At 31.5% G+C, this 18,610-nt stretch overlaps 2 protein-coding genes across 2 annotated transcripts; both read right to left on the bottom strand.

The window, feature by feature from the left end:
- Nucleotides 1-1,005: 1,005 nt before the first annotated feature.
- On the bottom strand, nt 1,006-2,603 carry LOC114189115 (fatty acid elongase 3-like). Its single transcript, XM_028077822.2, has one exon. It carries the CDS (start codon nt 2,289-2,291, stop codon nt 1,431-1,433), a length of 861 nt encoding a protein of 286 aa, XP_027933623.1. The 5' UTR covers nt 2,292-2,603; the 3' UTR covers nt 1,006-1,430.
- Nucleotides 2,604-17,390: 14,787 nt separating this feature from the next.
- On the bottom strand, nt 17,391-18,465 carry LOC114187320 (fatty acid elongase 3-like). The gene has a single exon (XM_028075541.2). The coding sequence runs from the start codon at nt 18,380-18,382 to the stop codon at nt 17,570-17,572; it is 813 nt and encodes a 270-aa protein (XP_027931342.1). The 5' UTR covers nt 18,383-18,465; the 3' UTR covers nt 17,391-17,569.
- Between the last annotated feature and the right edge of the window lie 145 nt (nt 18,466-18,610).

Below are 18,610 nucleotides of genomic sequence, written 5' to 3'. Positions count from 1 at the left end.
GATTGTATTTTTTTTCTCATTTTATTAAAAATGAAATATATGAATACATGTTGTACTAAACTTACTATTTACATTACAATTGAAATACAATTAGAAAAACATATAAGTTTTAAATCTTGGTAGAAAAATGCGTGTCGTGTATTTCATTTCGATTACTGTTTTATTATTTCTTTAACTTATATATATATATATATATATATATATATATATATATATATATATATATATATATATATATATATATATATATATATGAGTTTAAACATGAATCATCGCTATTACAATAAAGAAAGCCCTTGGAAAAGGGTGTAATATATTTAAAGTTTTTTTTCCAAATTTTGTGTTGCTCCTCTTGGATGACATTAATGATTATTGTTTATGATAGGTGTCATTCTGGGCCTAGCTAAGGTGAATTTAGTTATAAGATTGAATATATAGAGCGAGAATCAAATTAATTGAATACGACACGTAAACAGTATTTGATGTACCGGTATCATTTAAATCAGCCGCACAAGTATAATTAACAAAACATAGATTCCACCTAAAAAAATAATAATAAAATATAACAAAATAGAAAAGTGTGATTACCATAGCATTATTTTTTTGTCTCACTGTAAAATAGTTCATCATTCCTTTAGAACTATAGGAAAAGGGCAATTCCAATAAACAATAATTGTAGTAGTACTACGTAGAAGATCTAACGCAGAATAGTAGTCTTTTATTGTTGTTAGGTAGTTGGTATAATATAAATGCAGCTGTTTAATTTTATTTTGATAATGAGTTGTGCAGCTGTTCTAGGACCACAATTCGAAAGTACTTGTGTGTCATCACTACTTGACCAATAACACGCGATTAATTAAAGCCACTTAATTAATTATTTAGGCCATGCATGCATATATAACACGTTTATTTACCGATCTATAATCATAGATGTCATTAGTTTCATCTAGAAACAAGACTATTTTTAGGGCAACACTTATACACTATCACATATAAACTCCAACATTTATGGAACAACAACACCAACTATATATATATATCTTGAGTACATAGGTTTTGTCCCCATTTTTAAGGTAAATGTCTGAATGATGGTGCGTGTAAACAAATCCACATTAACAAAACGATTTAAAAAAAAAAAAAAAATATTCCACAAACTCAACCAAATCCTTACCACCCACATACCCCAATTTCAATATTCGGCTTGTTGCCATTCAACAAAAGTTCCCAGAAGAGTCAGAAGCAAGAAAAAAGAAAAAAGAAAAAGTGGAGGAATAAAAAACAGGTAGATGATGGTGAGAGACTAAGACATGTTGGTAGTTCTCACGACCAGGTTACGTGCATGCTATGGGATTTCGATTTCACAAAAAGAATGAATTGGAAGAATAATGATGATGATGTCGTACCATAAATAGGGCAATCGTAGGAAGCAATCACTTGTGAGTGTGATTGGAACAGAGGAAGGTCTTGGGAGGCTTAACGGCGAGTTTATTATTCTTCTTGGAGGATGCACCGCCGTAACTCTTCTTGTGAAAGTCGACGAAGAGAACGAGGAGAGAGGCGTAGAAGACGACGTTGAAGGTCCAACCCCAGACGCCGGAGCAGCCGGAACCGGTGAAGTGGTAGTAGAGCATGACGGCGAGGACGAGGAAGCTGGAGTAGAACTGCAAGATCTGAACGTTGGTGACGATCTTCTTCCAGCGGGGGCGAACGCCGAGTGCGCAGGATAAGTAGTAGGCGTACATTAGAACATGGACGGAGGCGTTGGTGAAGAGGACGGCGGGGAAGAGGGTCTGGGAGGTTTGGAGCCAGATGTAGCACATGATGACGACGGTGGAGTGGTGGTAGACGTGGAGGAAGGTGAGGCGTTGGATGGAGTTGCTGAGGATGATGAGGAGGGTGTCGGCGAACTCGAGGATCTTGGAGAGGTAGAAGATGTAGGCCCAGAAGAAGAGAGGCCCGGTGGGCTTGGTGTGGGGGGGGAAGCAGACGATCCAGTGGAGGTGAGGTGCATGGTAGAGGGTGGAGAGGAGGCAGCCGAGGGCCATGGTGAAGGAGAGGAGGAGGAGGAAGATGTTGTGGAGGGCTGAGATTGTTTTGATGAACTGTGGGGATATGGAGGGTGAGGATATGATCCTGTGTGGGAGAATGAAGGTGGAGAAAAGGTAAGAGAGAATGGTGAAGAAGAGAAAGTGTGGTGAGGATCCAAGGGTTTTACCTGGTGTCCATGAGAAGTTTCTTATGGTTGGATGGTTCACTAACCAGTACTCCAAATCCAACCCTGATGATAACATTTTTTCTCAAACTCAACAACCTCAACAACACAACACTACACAACACAACACAAAAAACAACCTAGTATTGTGCTGCTGGGGAAGAGAGAGAGAGATCTTGAAATGTTAGAGGAGGAAAAATGCAAGCTTGAACTTATTTGATGTATGGCAGTGTGAGAGGGGTGGGCTCAAATTCTATAAGTAATGAATAGTGATCATATACAGCTGGTAAGTGTGTGAGTGTGTGAGTGTGAGTGTATTATTAGTGAGAGAGAAAATCCATTATTTCATATAAGGTGTTAAAGTTGCTCAATAAATGTGGCAATCTGAGCACAGGCAAATGCATGGCCTCTACAGTGACTCATGCTGCATGAGATCTTGACCATTCAAAAATAATAATAATATTTTATTTTAAATTCAAATTTAAAAAAAAAAAAAAACAAGAAAAGGTGAGATTTTAACACTTGGAATGATGTCCAAGTGTTTTCCAGACATGAGACCTTCTCTAATCACTACTCACTGCAGCCAGTGTGACAGTGAAGCTTCATACCAATGCCATGTGGCCATTTCATTTCACCTTTTTCAGCCTATGTTCTGCTTTTTGTTTAGTTATGCCAAATTTCTATATATTTATTTTCTTTAAAGTAAACAATATCTATACTTTTTTATGAACTAATTAAACTCTCACAACCATTTACTATATTTTAAAAGGCAAAGAAGCATTTTCATTACATATCTCCATAATCTTCGGATTTTTTGGTTTGAGTTGATTAACGTATTGTGACATAGTTAGTGTTTTCGATTACAGAAAGAAAACACAAGAGTTAGTGTTTTTGATTGAATAATAGGAATAAATAAGGTTCGTGATAGTGTGTGTATAATTTAGTTTGTTGCAGAAAGCAGAAAGGAATTTAAATTTGAAATGTTGATCTGGATCTACCAACTAACAACATTGATTATTTTGTGAATAGAAAAGGGGACGTGGATGAAAATGGGGCACTGCAGAGGGTAGGTGCCCCCCTTTATGTTTTTGAAAGGGACACACAGTGTATTTAGTGAATATTAGTACTAGTGGGTTCCTAAGAATATCAATTTTTTTGATGTAGTAATGCAGAAAAAATAGTGTTATGGGAAAGTTTAGAAAAATTTGTAGTATGAATCACTGCAGATGAAAATGGTTTTATGGTACTTTTGTCTTGAACTAGCATAAAGAAACGTTTGAAAAGATGGAATGGTGTATGAAATAACCAAAATAGAGGGTTACAGAGGAAAGACACAGTTACAGAAACGAAGCAGAGAAGAGAAGAGAAGAAAAGAAAAGAGAAGAATCTTTGATGAGTTTGTGTGTTGGTAGGGTTCTCCAACGATAACATTAACTGCTGACCCAACCCCTAACCCTAATTCTCCCAACTCTTTGGTATATATAAAATAGACAAATTTAATAGGAATAGGAATATATGATCCTAAAATCACAATGCCAATCAAACTCAAACACCAAATTTAGGTTTGCTTTTATTTAATTTAGCATTCATAAATCAAACTGAATATGACATTTTATGTTTCTTGAAACATATATAGTAAACATCCTCACCATACATTTGTAGGATTCATGTATCACATCCAAAACAAAACATTAGTAATAGAGAAAAATATAAATTTGTTATATATATACACTAGCGTACACACAGGCGCGACAGCGCCTGTGTATACGCATTTTTTAAACAGGTGTGATATTATATAAGTATGTGATGATATTATAATGTTATTAAGTTAATATATAAAATAAAATTATATTTATTAAAAATTAAAAATAAAGTGAAATATATCAAAAAAAGACGAGAGAATAACTGTTGATAAATAAAAAAAAATAGAGATAAATAATTTTATAAAAAACTTGTAAAAATAACGGTCAATTTTAAAAAATTTAATAAATAATTATATTTTAAGAGTAAAATTGGAATTTTAAAATGTAGACACACTAAAACGGAAAACCTCTTTATATATTATCATATTTCATTCTAAATTTCTATAAACACCATACCTCGTTATATATTAATATATTACAAACATTTTACTTAATTGTGATAAATATATCTATCCATATCTCAACTATACAAAAATATATGCATTATAATATAATAATATAAATTAAATTAAATTGGATGCAATCCCATCGAGTACAAGTATGTAATTTGAATATTTACACATATATACGATGGTAATAATTGATTCAATGATAAATATTCAGTAAATAATCATATCTTTTATTTATTTTAAATAAAATTCTTTTAACTTATTCCCTTAAGTGTCTTAGAAACATTAGATATGGATAGACACTTTCACACAAGAGAAAATTTATTTATACGAAAAAGATATATATGTGTGTGAATTGAGCACTATTGATTCTCATTTTGAGTATCATGAGATAATTTAAAAGAGAAATATAGGTTGACACCCATATTTGACCACTTTTTTTACCACCTTCATAGGTTACAAGTTAATTTGTCTTGGGTTACAAGTTAATTTTAAGGTGGTAAAAAAAGTGGTTAAATGTGGGTGTCAACCTATCATTTCTCAATTTAAAATGTCCAATTTTTTTTAACTCAAATTGCGAAAAGAACCAAATAAAACACAAATTGCGAAAATGAGGATCATTCTAAACATTCGGTAAAAATGAGGACCAATTTAAACATTATGTGAAAATGAGGATCATTCGCAACAAACACTACGAAAATGAGTACTAAAAAGATATTTAAGCCTAAATATAAACATATACATGCTTTTATTGACATAGGCCGGTATTTATATATAATGTTAACACGTAAAACTTTTCAAAATCGTTGAAATAAATAATTCTATAGTAAAAATAATAATTAACAACAAATTTAAAATTCATTTATTTTACCTATACTAAATCTCGATTAAATCTATTTTGTATATTGGATTGTAAATACAACATTATTTCCGTACCTCAATAATAACTTATACACTAGTTGAATAAAGCATGTTTTAATAAATTTTAGTTACTATACTCCAGCAATTCCAATAAACTCAACTTAAAAATCAAATATATAAACGGGCACAAGTGTTATGGCGGGATATTATTTTCGTACTCATTCTCATATCCAATTAAAAAATTTAGGGATTCTCTATATTCATACTCATATCCATACCTAGTCAATGCAAGAGTTTTCCGTTAAAACGGGAACGAGTTCAAACAATACTCACCTATATCTATAAATGTTCCTTAACTTTTATATAAAATGTACAAGTACAATAAAATATTAATTATTTAAATATTATCATTTTAATTAAACAATTACTTAATATAATAATTAGTCCATTAATTTGTTTATTAAAAAAAATCTACAAACTTTCTGTATTACAAACTCTGATATGTCCAATTCCTTCCTTATATTGTTCATTACAATTAAGGCTGATATTGCATTGATATTGGAAGGTGTGAGTATAAATATGCACTATGTCAGAAAAAGAAAAAGATTCTCTACACTTCTCTAATATACACTTCCTCTCATTACCACTCACATAGACACCTCTCATCTTTATCTCTATTGGAAAAAACAAACACAAATTAGAAAAGGAAGCAAAAACAAAAAAGTAAAGAGAAAAGGTGAGGAGATATTGAAAATTTTTTAAGGTATGTTACTCTCAATTCTTTCAGCTTTCGATTTAGTTTTTTTCAATTTTCATTCTTCTTTTTAATCATAAAAAATAATTTTTCCCCTTTTTTTATTGTCTGCCTGACCGCTCGCGTCGCATGAAATTAGATTTTTGCTTTTTCTAAAAATATATACAGATGATCTAAAAATAAAGTATAACTTTCTTTGTTTACTCTTATATTTATTTGGTTACTCACGTCGCAATGACATCCACAACTACTCTAAAATAACTTTTAAAAAAATATTAAAAATTTATAAATGATTAAAAAAATAAAAAATAAAAGATTAGAAAAAAAAAGAATTCATTTGAAGTGTTTATCCGGCCGATCGCGTCGCGTGACACTAATTTTAAAATAATACTAAAATTTAAATAAAAAGATTTTCAAAATTATAAAACAAATTAAATCATTTTCAAATAATTTTCCAAATAGATTTTTCAAAAAGAACTACGTAACCCTGATTCTCCATTCACATGGAGATACGTAGGAGCGAGGATTAATCCTCGTCGGACCCAAAAAATCAAAAAAATAGTTTTGTTATTTTTTGTACATTCTTTTATTAATATTTTTGGGGAAAATTAAATATTTTGAAAAAACCACATAACTTTTGTACATTTAATTAAAGGCACTATCTTAGGACGGACATTGTGGGAGTGTTGATACCTTCCTCACGCGTAACCGACTCCCGAACCCAAAATCTGGTTTTTCGCAGACCTTGCTCTTTTTTATGGTTTTTCATAGTTTCCTTTAATAACTATGGTGGTGACTCCAAACTCTATTTTTACAATTTTTTTTTTGTTTGTCGTCTCGTCGCGATTTCGGCTGCGACAATTTTCATATTATCAATCTTCCTTGATTTAAATATTTTATGAAAATAAATAATTAATACAAATACAATAACAATTAAATTCACTATTACAATAAAAATTAAAAATATAAAACAAGACGGGTCTTAGTTAATTTTATTAAAAAATATATTTTTAGATAAAAACTAAAAGAAAAATTATATATTAACATTCATTTGTTGACAACTTCTCTCACAATCTGTAACACTCTCACTTCCTATTTTTTTAATCTTTTTCAATTTTCATGTTAGTTTTATTTGGAAGGAAGCGGGAAGAGAAAAAAAAGTGTGAATGCAAATTGGAAGAGAAAAAAACAGAAAGTGCGAGTGCAAATCGATGAATCAAAGAGCATCTTGTTCGTCTTTTTCAACCGTGCTAATCTTCATCTTAATTGTTCTTCGTCTTCAAATCCTTTTTTTTCTTCTAAAAATCTCTCTTCTTCTTCGTTCTACCGGTGTGGGTTTTCTAAAAATCATATTTTTCTATAAACCCTTCTTCTTCTTCTTCATCCCAATGCTGTGAGTTTTCTAAAAATCATATTTTTCTAAAAACCTTTCTTCTTCTACTTCGTCCCAACTAGGGATGGCAAAAATACCCATGCCCATGGATATCCGCAGATAAAATCCACGACGGATAATTACTACCCGCGGGTATTTATTATCCGCGGATAGCGGGTAGCAGGTATTTTAATACCCGCTTATAAACGGGTCGGATACGGGTATCATACTATCCGTACCCACGGGTACTCGTTACCCGCAAAAAATTAAAATTAAAATTAAATTTATATTTTATTAAGTTAAATTTAATTAAAATTAGAAGTAATAGTATATTTTATTATGTCAAATTTAATTATAATTATAATTTAATTTAATTTAATTTATATTTTATTTTTATAATTTTATATTAAAAAATTTATAAAATACATATTTTTTTTTAAATATTTGCGGGTATCGGGTATCCATGGGTATCCGCGGGTATTTTTTAAGCGGATACCCGACGGGTAAATGGGCGGGTAACAGGCAGATTTTTTTTTTAACGGGTCGGGTTGTGGGTAGGCACTATCCGTGCCCTACCCGACCCGTTGCCATCCCTAGCAACAGTTAGAGTTTTCTCATTGGACATGAATATTTTTTTTCTTCGATAACATCAGTAGTAACACTTTCATGCCTTGAGTTAATGTGATAAAGTTAAATCTTCAAACTCTTATTTCTTCAAGTGATTCCAAATTTGTCCCTCTTTGTGTTTTGGAAAAGGAAAATAAAGAGGGACAAATTTGGACTCACTTGATGGAATAAGAGTATGAAGACTTAACTTTATCACATTAACTCAAGGCATAAAAGTGTCACTACTCACTACTGAATTTATCGAAAAAAGAAAAAAAGTCATGTCATATGAGAAAACCCTCACCGTTGGAACGGAAAGGAAGAAGGGTTTTTAAAAGAATATGATTTTTAGAAGACCCACACCGTTGGAATGAAGAAGAAGAGGGGTTTTTAAAAAAATATGATTTTTAGAAAACCCACACAGGTGGGACAAAGAAGAAGAATAAGAGATTTTTAAGAAAATAAGGTTTTTAGAAGATCCACACCGTTGGGATGAAGAAGAAGAGGGGTTTTTAGAAAAATAGGATTTGAAGAGGAAGAACAACGATTAAGAGAAGATTAGCGTGATTGAAGAAGACGAACAAGATGTTTTGATTCATCAGTTTACACTCACTTTTTGCTTTTTCTCTTCCAATTTGCATTCACATCTTTTGTTGTTTTTTCTCTTTCCGCTTCCTTCCAAAGAGAATCAATGTGAAAATTGAAAAATATTAAAAAAATAGAAAGCGACAGTACCACGTCAGGTTGTGAGAGAAGTTGTCAAACTGAAACGCTCATCAAACTTAACTGTCTCTCTTCACACTTTCTATCACCGAATAAATTCGTTTTATTCCTGTGCTCACTCTCTATGCTTCTTCATCTTCTACCTCTTCTCCCACGCTCCATCCCCTATCAGGTACTCCATAACTCCTCAATTACATACTTCAATTTCTCAATCTCAAAATCCCTCGTATATTCCTCCTCTTCTCAAACATGAATCATTTCTCCAGATCCAACTGCTCGTCGTCGCATCATCTAGGTAAGCAAACGCAATGCATTTTGAGATTCTTTTTTATTTTCAAACTATTTTTCATTCATACATTTGGGACGGAGAAGAAAAAAAGGGGTTTTTAGAAAAATATGATTTTTAGAAAATCCACTCCGTTGGGTTGAAAAAGATGGGCTTTTAGAAAAATATGATTTTTAAAAAACTCACACCGGTGGGACGAAGAAGAGGTTTTTAGAAAAATAAGGGTTTTAAAAAACCTACACCGTAGGGACAAAGAAGAATATACTATTTGATTCATCAGTTTACACTTGCACTTTCTGCTTTTTTATTCCAATTTGCATTCACACCTTTTTTTTTCTCTTCCCACTCCCTTCCAAAGAGAACCAATGTGAAAATTAAAAAATATTAAAAAAATAGAATTGGCCCATAACGAGACTGGTATTCCTTTTTACCCTACTTCAGCAGCTGAGTTAGTCTCGGAAGGTATTGACATTTACTTTCTCTCAATTTACTTCCCCTCTATTGCTTTAATTACTACCATCAAATGATTTCGTTGGTTATATCCAAATACTGATTGTTCTTTTTTGTGATTAGGTGATATTAAAGAACTTTTTGCTAAAGCTTATACAACTGCACCTTCCATCATCTTTATTAATGAGATAGATGCAATCTCTTTTAAAAGAATGGATTTCATGTGTGAGATGGACAGATGAAAATTTATTCAATTAATGACATGCTTAGATGAATTAAATAGGTTTTTTCAAGAGAGCGATGTCCCTGTTATTTTACTTAGAGCGACCAACAAACTTAACATTATTGACTTGGCCACTTCAGACAGAAGGCGGAAGTTCTAGTTGCTTTGATAAAGAAATTCACATTTCTCATCCTGATGAATTTGACAGAAATGAGATTTTGCATTTACTTACATCATATCACAACCTTGACGATTTATTTGACCTTCAAAAAATCATCCGAGTTATAATAGGATTGTCACGACGAATCAGAAATAAAAATTTGTAAAAACAAAGTTTGGAGTCGTCACCATAGTTTATTATGAAAAACTACGGAAAAACAAAAAAAAAAACAAGATCTGCGAAAAATTAGATTTTGGATCCTAAGACGGTACCCTTAATTAGATGTGAAAAAATTATATGGTTTTTAAAAATATTTATTTTTTCCAAAAAAGTAACAATGAAAGGATGTACAGAAAAAAAAAATTTTTTTTTAGGTCCAACAAGGATTAATCATCGTTCCTGCGTATCTCCGCTTACAATGGAGAATTAGGATTACGTAGTTCTTTTTGAACAAACTATTTGAAAAAATATTTGACAAATGATTTAATGGTTTTTAATAATTTTGAAAACTTTTTCATTCAAATTTTTAGTATTATTTTATTATTGGTGTCACGTGACGCGAGCAGCTGGACACACTTTGAAAGTAAATTCTTCTTTTTATCTTTTTAATCTTTTATAATTTTTCATATTCTTAGATTGGTATATCTTTTTTAGCAAAAAAAAGTAATAAAAGTCTAAATGGGCGTTATACAACGCAAGCGGTCAAATCGACACCAAAGAAATGGAAAAAAAATATTTTTTTATGATTTAAAAAACAAAATTTGAAAATTTAAAAAATCAAAAGAAAAAGAAACTAACAATAGCGTACCTTCTATCTTTTTTTTTCTTGTCTCCTTTTATAATATTTTTGTGTTTTTGTTCGAGAGAGATAAAAATGAGATGCGTTTGTGTGCGTGGTAATTAGAGAGAAAGAGAGAGTATAGAGAATGCCTTCTTTTTTCTTTTTTTTTCTACCTCCTTTAATTTTTTTTTTTTGAAATGGAAAATAATAAGAGAAATGTCGAGAATGTTTTTTCGACCCTTTTTCATATGACAAACTACGTATTTATATTCACATATTGCAATCTCAATTAGACCGGTCAAATTAGCTCATTTCTCATGGTTTGACCCTGCCCCACGTGGGTTGAGGCTAGAAAAACCCACAGGACCAAAAAGCCCACAAAGTCCTATGGGTTAGGACTAGCCCATGAGCCTTTGTTTAGAAAAAAAATTCATCCTAAACATAAGAAAAAATAGAAATAATTGAAAAGAAAACACAACAAAACACCATATGCATTTTCACTTTTATTTAGTCTTGTTCCAATTCAACAAAAGTTAACATTTATAGAGTAATACAATGTATAAACAACAAAAATCAGCATTGTTGGACTGAACACAAATTCAATTATAGAACTAAACTAGGCACAACATAATCAATACCATACAAAGCATCTCTTAATTCTAATGGATCAATTTTTCCACTCCTGTCTTTATCATATATCTCAAATATGCCGTGCAAAATTGAAGTAGCACATTCAAAGACAATTACATGGATGAAGATTGATCATAAAACACAATTTATTTAACTCTTTTTGGTTGTAAAAGTAAGACACCATCAAAATTATTCAGTCTCTCTTGCTAATAATGTATTTATCTGGACATTTATACAAAAGGCATACAAAGAAGTAATACCTCCATTAAGGAGTGAAGGTTTCTTTACCCTTTCTGATGTAAAATGGGAAGACGTGAGAGGAGGACCTAATCTAATGAAAGAGGAGTTTAAAAGGCACATCGTAGACCGGATAAAATATCCTGAAGAGTGTAAGGTAGTACTTTTTTTAAATTGCAATTATATTTTTGGATGAATTTTATTTTCTTTCACTAATTTATGTCAGCCTTATCTATGTAAGTATATTTAAATTCTCTTATCAGTTTCATGTTCTTTTTCTAAAACTTTTGATTTTTGTCTTTGCATGATTGAATCTCTCATTGATCATTGTGCATGTATTCATTTAGGTTGTTTCTCCCTGTACCTCCAACAATTTCTTTAATACTCCCAAATTTTACAAAACTACCTAAAATACCCTTTTAACTTTGACTATCTAAACCCCAGAAATAATATTTATGAAAGTCAACTGGTAATATATTTTGAACTCTCGAAGTTGACTTTCAGTAATATATTGACTTTCGGAAGTCATTTTCGGTAATATATTGACTTCTGGTAATATATTTTGACTTTTGGAAGTCGACTTCCAATAATATATTTTGACTTCTGAAAGTCGACTTTTGATAATATATTTTGACTTTCAAAAGTCGACTTTCGATAATATATTAATATTCTAATTTTTTATTTTCTTAAAGCATATTTTAAAAACCAAAATTTTAATATATATATATATATATATATATTGTCAATACCGCATTTTGTTAAGGTGAATGCATTTGTTTTGTAAAAAATAATAAAATAAAAAAATATATTTTGATTGATGGTAGGTTTTTTAACTTTAATTCTACCATGAAAAAAAAAAGAAAAAATAAAAAAAAGAAAAAAAAAGAGAAGGAAGAATCTAATATGTTTTTAATTATCATACTATTTTCATGGGCCCAAAGTTTTGTACATACTTTCATTCTCAGTGTTTGTTGTTTACACTCCAACCATGACATATAAGAAAATGACATATATATATATATATATATATATATATATATATATATATATATCTAAAATTAAGAAAATAATAATAATATCAAACAAAATTTTTATAAAGAACTACGTTATCCCTAATTTTCCAAATGGAAATATGTAGGAGCGAGGTACAATCCTCGTCGGGTAAAAAAATAAAAAAAATATTTTTCTGTTTAATCTTTATTATTTTCATATGTGTTTTTTTTTATTTTGTTTGATTTTTTAAGGGAACAACAAATATTTTAAGCATCAAATTTTATCTTGCACACTTAATTAAAGAGGGAACCGTCTTAAGACGGGCGTTGTGAGATGCTAATACCTTCCCCACATGTAATCGACTCTCGAATCCAATTTGGTTTCGAAGACTATTTTTTTTTAAGATTTTTCTTTAATTTTCCAGAATAAACTATGGTAGCGACTCCCGAACCCAATTGACCATGCCATTTTCAGGTTGATGTTTTAACAAGAGAACGTGGTGGAGGTTATGGGGTTAGTTATTGAATGAAGAGCTGGGTGGGTAAAATAATTAGTAGTCTTTTGTAATGAAATTGTGTAGTCATAATAACAAGATAGAAACATGACAATATGAATATGCAGTTGTTTACTGAATTGGATGAGGCGAGACATGAAAGAAGCAGTGTTTTTTTGATTGGTGCTACAAACAAGTACATTTTGTTAAGATATGTCAAATATTGTATTATCTATAATTTAGGCATTATTATATTTGTGAGCAAATATGTGCAAATCTGTGCACTCATTCCTTTAGTAGATGAGGAATTATAGCACTCTTGTATGTATATATATGGTACATCAGAATTATTCTTTACATCTTTTCTATACATTTTATTCACCATTCTAGTTATTTCACTATACATCACATCATATTTAAGTTAGCTTCTCATTTTTGCAGGTTAAGGGTGATTGATCATGCTTTCATATGGCATGGTCAATTAGGTAAACATATCCATGTCCCTCTTCCGAGTCCTAAAGAGCGAGTTTTGATCTTGAAAGCTTTTATAAGGGATAGGCCAATTGATGTCATGCAAGCATGTCAAAATCTAAGTAGCTCGGATCTTGCTGCACTAGTTTATCTATGATCTTTATTGATGTTCTTACAATGTCTCTTTAGTGCTCATATCATTATATTGTATATGTATGTATATAATATGCTTTTTTGATTATTTTGACACCAAGAGATGCTGATTGTATTGGCTATACAGGTGAATAAAGCGGCAATGGCTGCTACTAAGTAAAGTCTCGCACAAGGTACTAGAATATCCTAATCTATTTGCTAATAATTTATTTATTCTTGCAAGAAGCATCCAACAACATCCAACTTTCATTAACAGGGAACTAGTGTTTCCCAATGTTTTCCTTCTTTCGTTTCAACCGAAAAATTGCAGTAACCATTGTTTTCCTCTTTTTAATGCGTGACTCTTGTGTTTTTACCTGGATTTGGTTTGACATTCAACAATCGTCATTGCTTCTTCTTTTTAATGTCACTCTCCTTCTTCTTCTTCTTCTAAGGTGAGCTTTGTGCGGGAAAATTCCTGCTCCTTTTACCGACGGATAAATTCGTCAGTAAATTTATCAAAAAAAATTAAATTATCGACAAATTTTGAGTTATGTAAGTATCGACAGATTTGACGACAGAAAAATTTGTCGGTAATTCAAATTTGGGCCAGAAATTTCCCACTTCTTTTACCGACGAATTTATCTGTCGATAAAAAATTTTAAATTATCGACGAATTCTCGCTTCTTTTACTAACGAAAAAATTCGTCGATAAATTTGTCAGTAAAAAAAATTGAATTACCGACAGATTTTATCAACAAATATTTTTGTCGATAAATGAAATATGTTACCATCGGTAAAATTCGTCGGTAATTCAAATTTACCGACAAAATTATATTTGTTGGTAAAATTTCGTCGATAATTTCAATTTTTTTTGTAGAAATTCAGGAACAAAAAGGGTGTTATGAAGGATAAGATTGATCAAGACAATGGTATCCGAGAATTTAGCAATGATAGATTTTTGGTTGGATAATTGTATAGAAATAGGAGAAATATGTTTGAAATTTTGAAATAAAGATTTAAAAGGACAAACATGGTCAGTAGCACCATTATCTAAAATCCAAGAAGAAAAGGGAAAAACAAAACCTGTGGATTTGGTACTACATTGATGAACAACAATTGTGAAAGAATCATTTTGAGACAATTGGATCAAGGTGATAAGAGTTTCATACTACTCTCTAGAGAAACCAAACTGAGCTACAACTTTATCATCCTTCTTGGCACAAAGATCGACAAAGATGAGGCAATATCAACCATACTAGTATAGAGCGTGTAAGAAGGTGGATGGACTTTGGTGTTTTGGTGATAACCTAGAGGCAGGCCATGCTTAATCCAACAATTACCAGAGGTGTGATTAGTTCGGTGACAATGGTCACAATACTTGGGATTGTGACCACAGGACCGAGTAAAGCATCCCCGTCCACAATTGCCAAAGAAACCATCGCGAAAATGTTGCCCAAGTCCCTTGTGAAAGGCAAGATTGGCAATAGACTTTTGAGAAGTAGAATAAAAATAGCCTTAAATTCACGTTCTTGTTGAAGAATCAAAGAGAAATTTTTCGCCATGACAGAAAATCAACAAGAAAGGAGAAAATGCGAAAAGCGATTTAAATATGATACCATGTTAAAAGTGGGCTTTAAGCCTAACGCAGTTCCACAAAACTGACTTGTAAGATGAGGTTTGCTCCTCATTTATATATTATATATTATGAAATTGCTTTAAGTGAGCATAACATAATTTAAATTATTACACTATTATAAAATTTATTAAACCTAAATCTTGAATGTTATAAAAGGAAAATTAAAAGATTAACTTTCTCTTTACTCTTTTATCGAATAAATAAGAATTTAAGATTTATTAAATCCTTAATATGTTTATATAATAACTTTTGATATTTAGTTTTTATTTTTCTTGTATCTGCATTGTATTTAAAATGAGAAAAAAAATATAAAATATGTTTCATCAAATAAAATAAATTATTATAAATAATTTTAATTTGCGTTTTCTTTTTTTGTTTATATCGAATGTTGTGTTATGACTTCACAAAACAATATAAATTATATTAATTACTTTAACTTTTATAATTAAAATATACTAATTTATTAAAAATAAAGATACTGATATTTAACAGTATAAAAGTAATTCAAAAATTATATTTTAGTTTATAATTTTCTCTTTTTACTAATTATAATTGTGTCTTATTAGAAAAGAAATCAAAATAACGGTTATTCTAACAACAATTATATTTTATAGGATAAAATAGAAATATGAATTAGATATACAAAAGAAAAGAATTCTCTTTGTATATAACTACAATATTTTTTTTCTTTTTTATATGTAACAAATAATACAAAACTATTACTTAAATTTGAAATTAAAAAAATTATAACTCAAATTTTATGCGTATCTATCCGTAACAACTCATTTCTGGCAAACGGGTCAATCTTCATTCCCTATATATAATAAGTAAACCAAGAAGTTTTTAACTATGAAAATTAAGTTAATCACGTTTGTTAATTAGTAGAAGTAAAAGTGAATTACCCTCAACTTATAAATTCTATGATCCCTAAGTTTTTATTGAGTTGAAGTGAACGGATTTAATTGATTTTTTTTTAATACACTCAATTAAAATATTTCCAGTAGTGAATTCATAAATTTTAAATCCGACAAACTCAACGGAAGACAACTATCTAATAAATAAATAATAATATATTAATGGTTTAATAAATTTACCATAAAAAGTAATTTTAAATTTTATAAAAATATTATTTATGTATTATAAATATTCTCATTACCTTAAAAAATAAAGCACCCGAAAAAAAAATTATACATATTTTAGGAAGTGGTAATTGTTTTACTTCGTAAACTTGATATAGTCCAATAAAATTCAATTAAATGTTTTTGGATCAGACAAAATTTGACTTAACGAAGGTTACTTATACCCTTAATTTATGGTTTTGAAAAATTTGTCCAAGTTACCACCTTAGTCAAAACTCATTCATTTTTTTTTTCATTGATTTTATTAGTGTTAGTGCAAGACAGGCTATGCAAGTTAGTTCGCAGGCCCCAAATAAAAAACGGCCCAAAAAAACGACACAAATGGAGTATTTTGGTCGTGATCACTTATGATGTGTAAACTCATAAATCATTAATTAAATTTACCTTCAAAAGGTTCTTTTATCATTTCTTAATATTGTTTCACAACTTAGTTACTTGTTGAAATTTAGTTATTAAGATTTAAGGGTTGATTCTAACAGTTCTCATATAAAAAACTTGGTCTAAGGTCAAAGGTTGCAGTTTTGTTCTTCTAATTCTAAAGCTAACGGATGATTAAAGAGAACAGAACCGTTTCTTAAGCCTGAATCACAAAAATAAAATAGCATACCTTTATCCAAAATCATTTTATAAACATGATAAAACAACCAACATAACCATAATACACTAGCTTATATACGTTAAAAAACAATAAGCATTGATTCAAAATTTAACATTGTATTTATTGTAATTTAAAAGACTAAAATATTATTTATACAGTAAATTTAACAGATTAACATTGTGTTTATTGTAATTTAAAAGACTAAAATATTATTCAAAACTAAATTCTCTGCAAATTTCAAATAATCTAATAACATAATCTAAGTGAAGAAGAAAAGGATGACGGTATGCATCAAAACTCAAATTTTCAAGGCACAGATTCTCAACAACAGAGATTTTTAGGATGGAGGTCAACCAAGACAGAAATACTAAATAAAGAAAAAAATTTAGATTTGTGTTGAAACAGAACACTTTAGCTAGCTTGTTGAAGTCGTAATTTTTTTATCAACATTTATTGCAAAAGTGGTACCCAAAACTTACCAGGAGAACGTCCATTTGGGTGTTGGAATCAGGGAGCAAAATGAAACATACAACTGGTATGAGGGTTTAACTGTTATTGTAACACTAATGAATGTTCAATCTAGACAATAAAAATGTTTTGATGGGTTGAATTGTAAGGCAAGAGAAAGAAAATGAGAGAAGTAGCAGTGTCATTGAAATTGAAATACAACAAACAAATAATTATATTGTGTCTTACTGAAGATGGTGTGGGGAATGATCAAGAGTCCTTGTGTTTGTTGTTGGTGGTGTTGGTCCTGTTAGCATAACTCTTGAGATGAAAATCAAGAAAAAGGGCGAAGAGAGAGGCGTTGAAGAGGGCATTGAAGCACCAGCCCCAAATTCCGGAGCATCCAGAGGTGGAGAAGTGGTAGTGGAGCATTAGGGCAGAGATTGCGAAGCTGAAGAGGAACTGGACAATCTGGCAGTCGGTGACGGCGCGCTTCCAGGAGGGGCGGAAGGAGAGGGCGGTGAGGAAGTAGTAGGCGTACATGATGACGTGGACGGAGGCGTTGGTGAGGAGGGCGATGGGGAAGAGGGACTGGGAGGTTTGAAGCCAGAGGTAGGACATCAGGACCACCGTGGAGTGGTGGTAGACGTGGAGGAAGGAGAGGCGTCGGGTTGAGCGGGACAGGATGATGAACAGGGTGTCAAGGAATTCTAGGAACTTTGAGAGGTAGAAGACGTAGGCCCAGAAGAAGAGGGGCCCGGTGGGGGGTGTGGCGGGTGGGAAGCAGATGGCCCAGCGGAGGTGGGGGGTGTGGGTGAGGAGGGTGAGGGCGCAGCCCACCACCATGAGGAGGGAGAGGAGGAGGAGGGTGAGGTTGTGGACGGCGGTGATGGGCTTCAGGAGGCGAGGTGGGAAGGGTGGGAGAGGGATGAGGTAGAGGAGGAGAGTGAGTGAGAGGTAGGTGATGATTGAGAGAGTGAGGAAGAGAGGGGAGGAGAAAGGGGTGTGAGGAGGGTTCCATGTGAAGTTCAGGATGCTTGGCTGGTACACCACCCACGACTCCACCACTGACAACAAACTCATTCTGGATATTACCAAACCAATTTACCTTTCCCTTCCCTTTCATATAATGCTTTCAATTCTCCGTCACTTCCTTCCCCTCTTCTGCTTTTCTATTATTTCATATAATTGCATTTTTTTTAACTCCTGTTTCATGTAATTCTACTTTCCATATGCTTCTCGTATTTGTCGTTTGACTTACCTCAATGTATAATTTTATTGCTTTTTTTTTCATGAAATCCAAGATTAGGA

Source organism: Vigna unguiculata, chromosome 6 (assembly GCF_037176805.1).
Source record: "Vigna unguiculata cultivar grain cowpea cultivar isolate G323 ecotype 2 chromosome 6, ASM3717680v1, whole genome shotgun sequence".
NCBI classification, from domain to species: Eukaryota; Viridiplantae; Streptophyta; class Magnoliopsida; order Fabales; family Fabaceae; genus Vigna; species Vigna unguiculata.
Note: the sequence above shows the minus strand (reverse complement) of the source record. Positions and strands in the feature narration are given on the sequence as shown.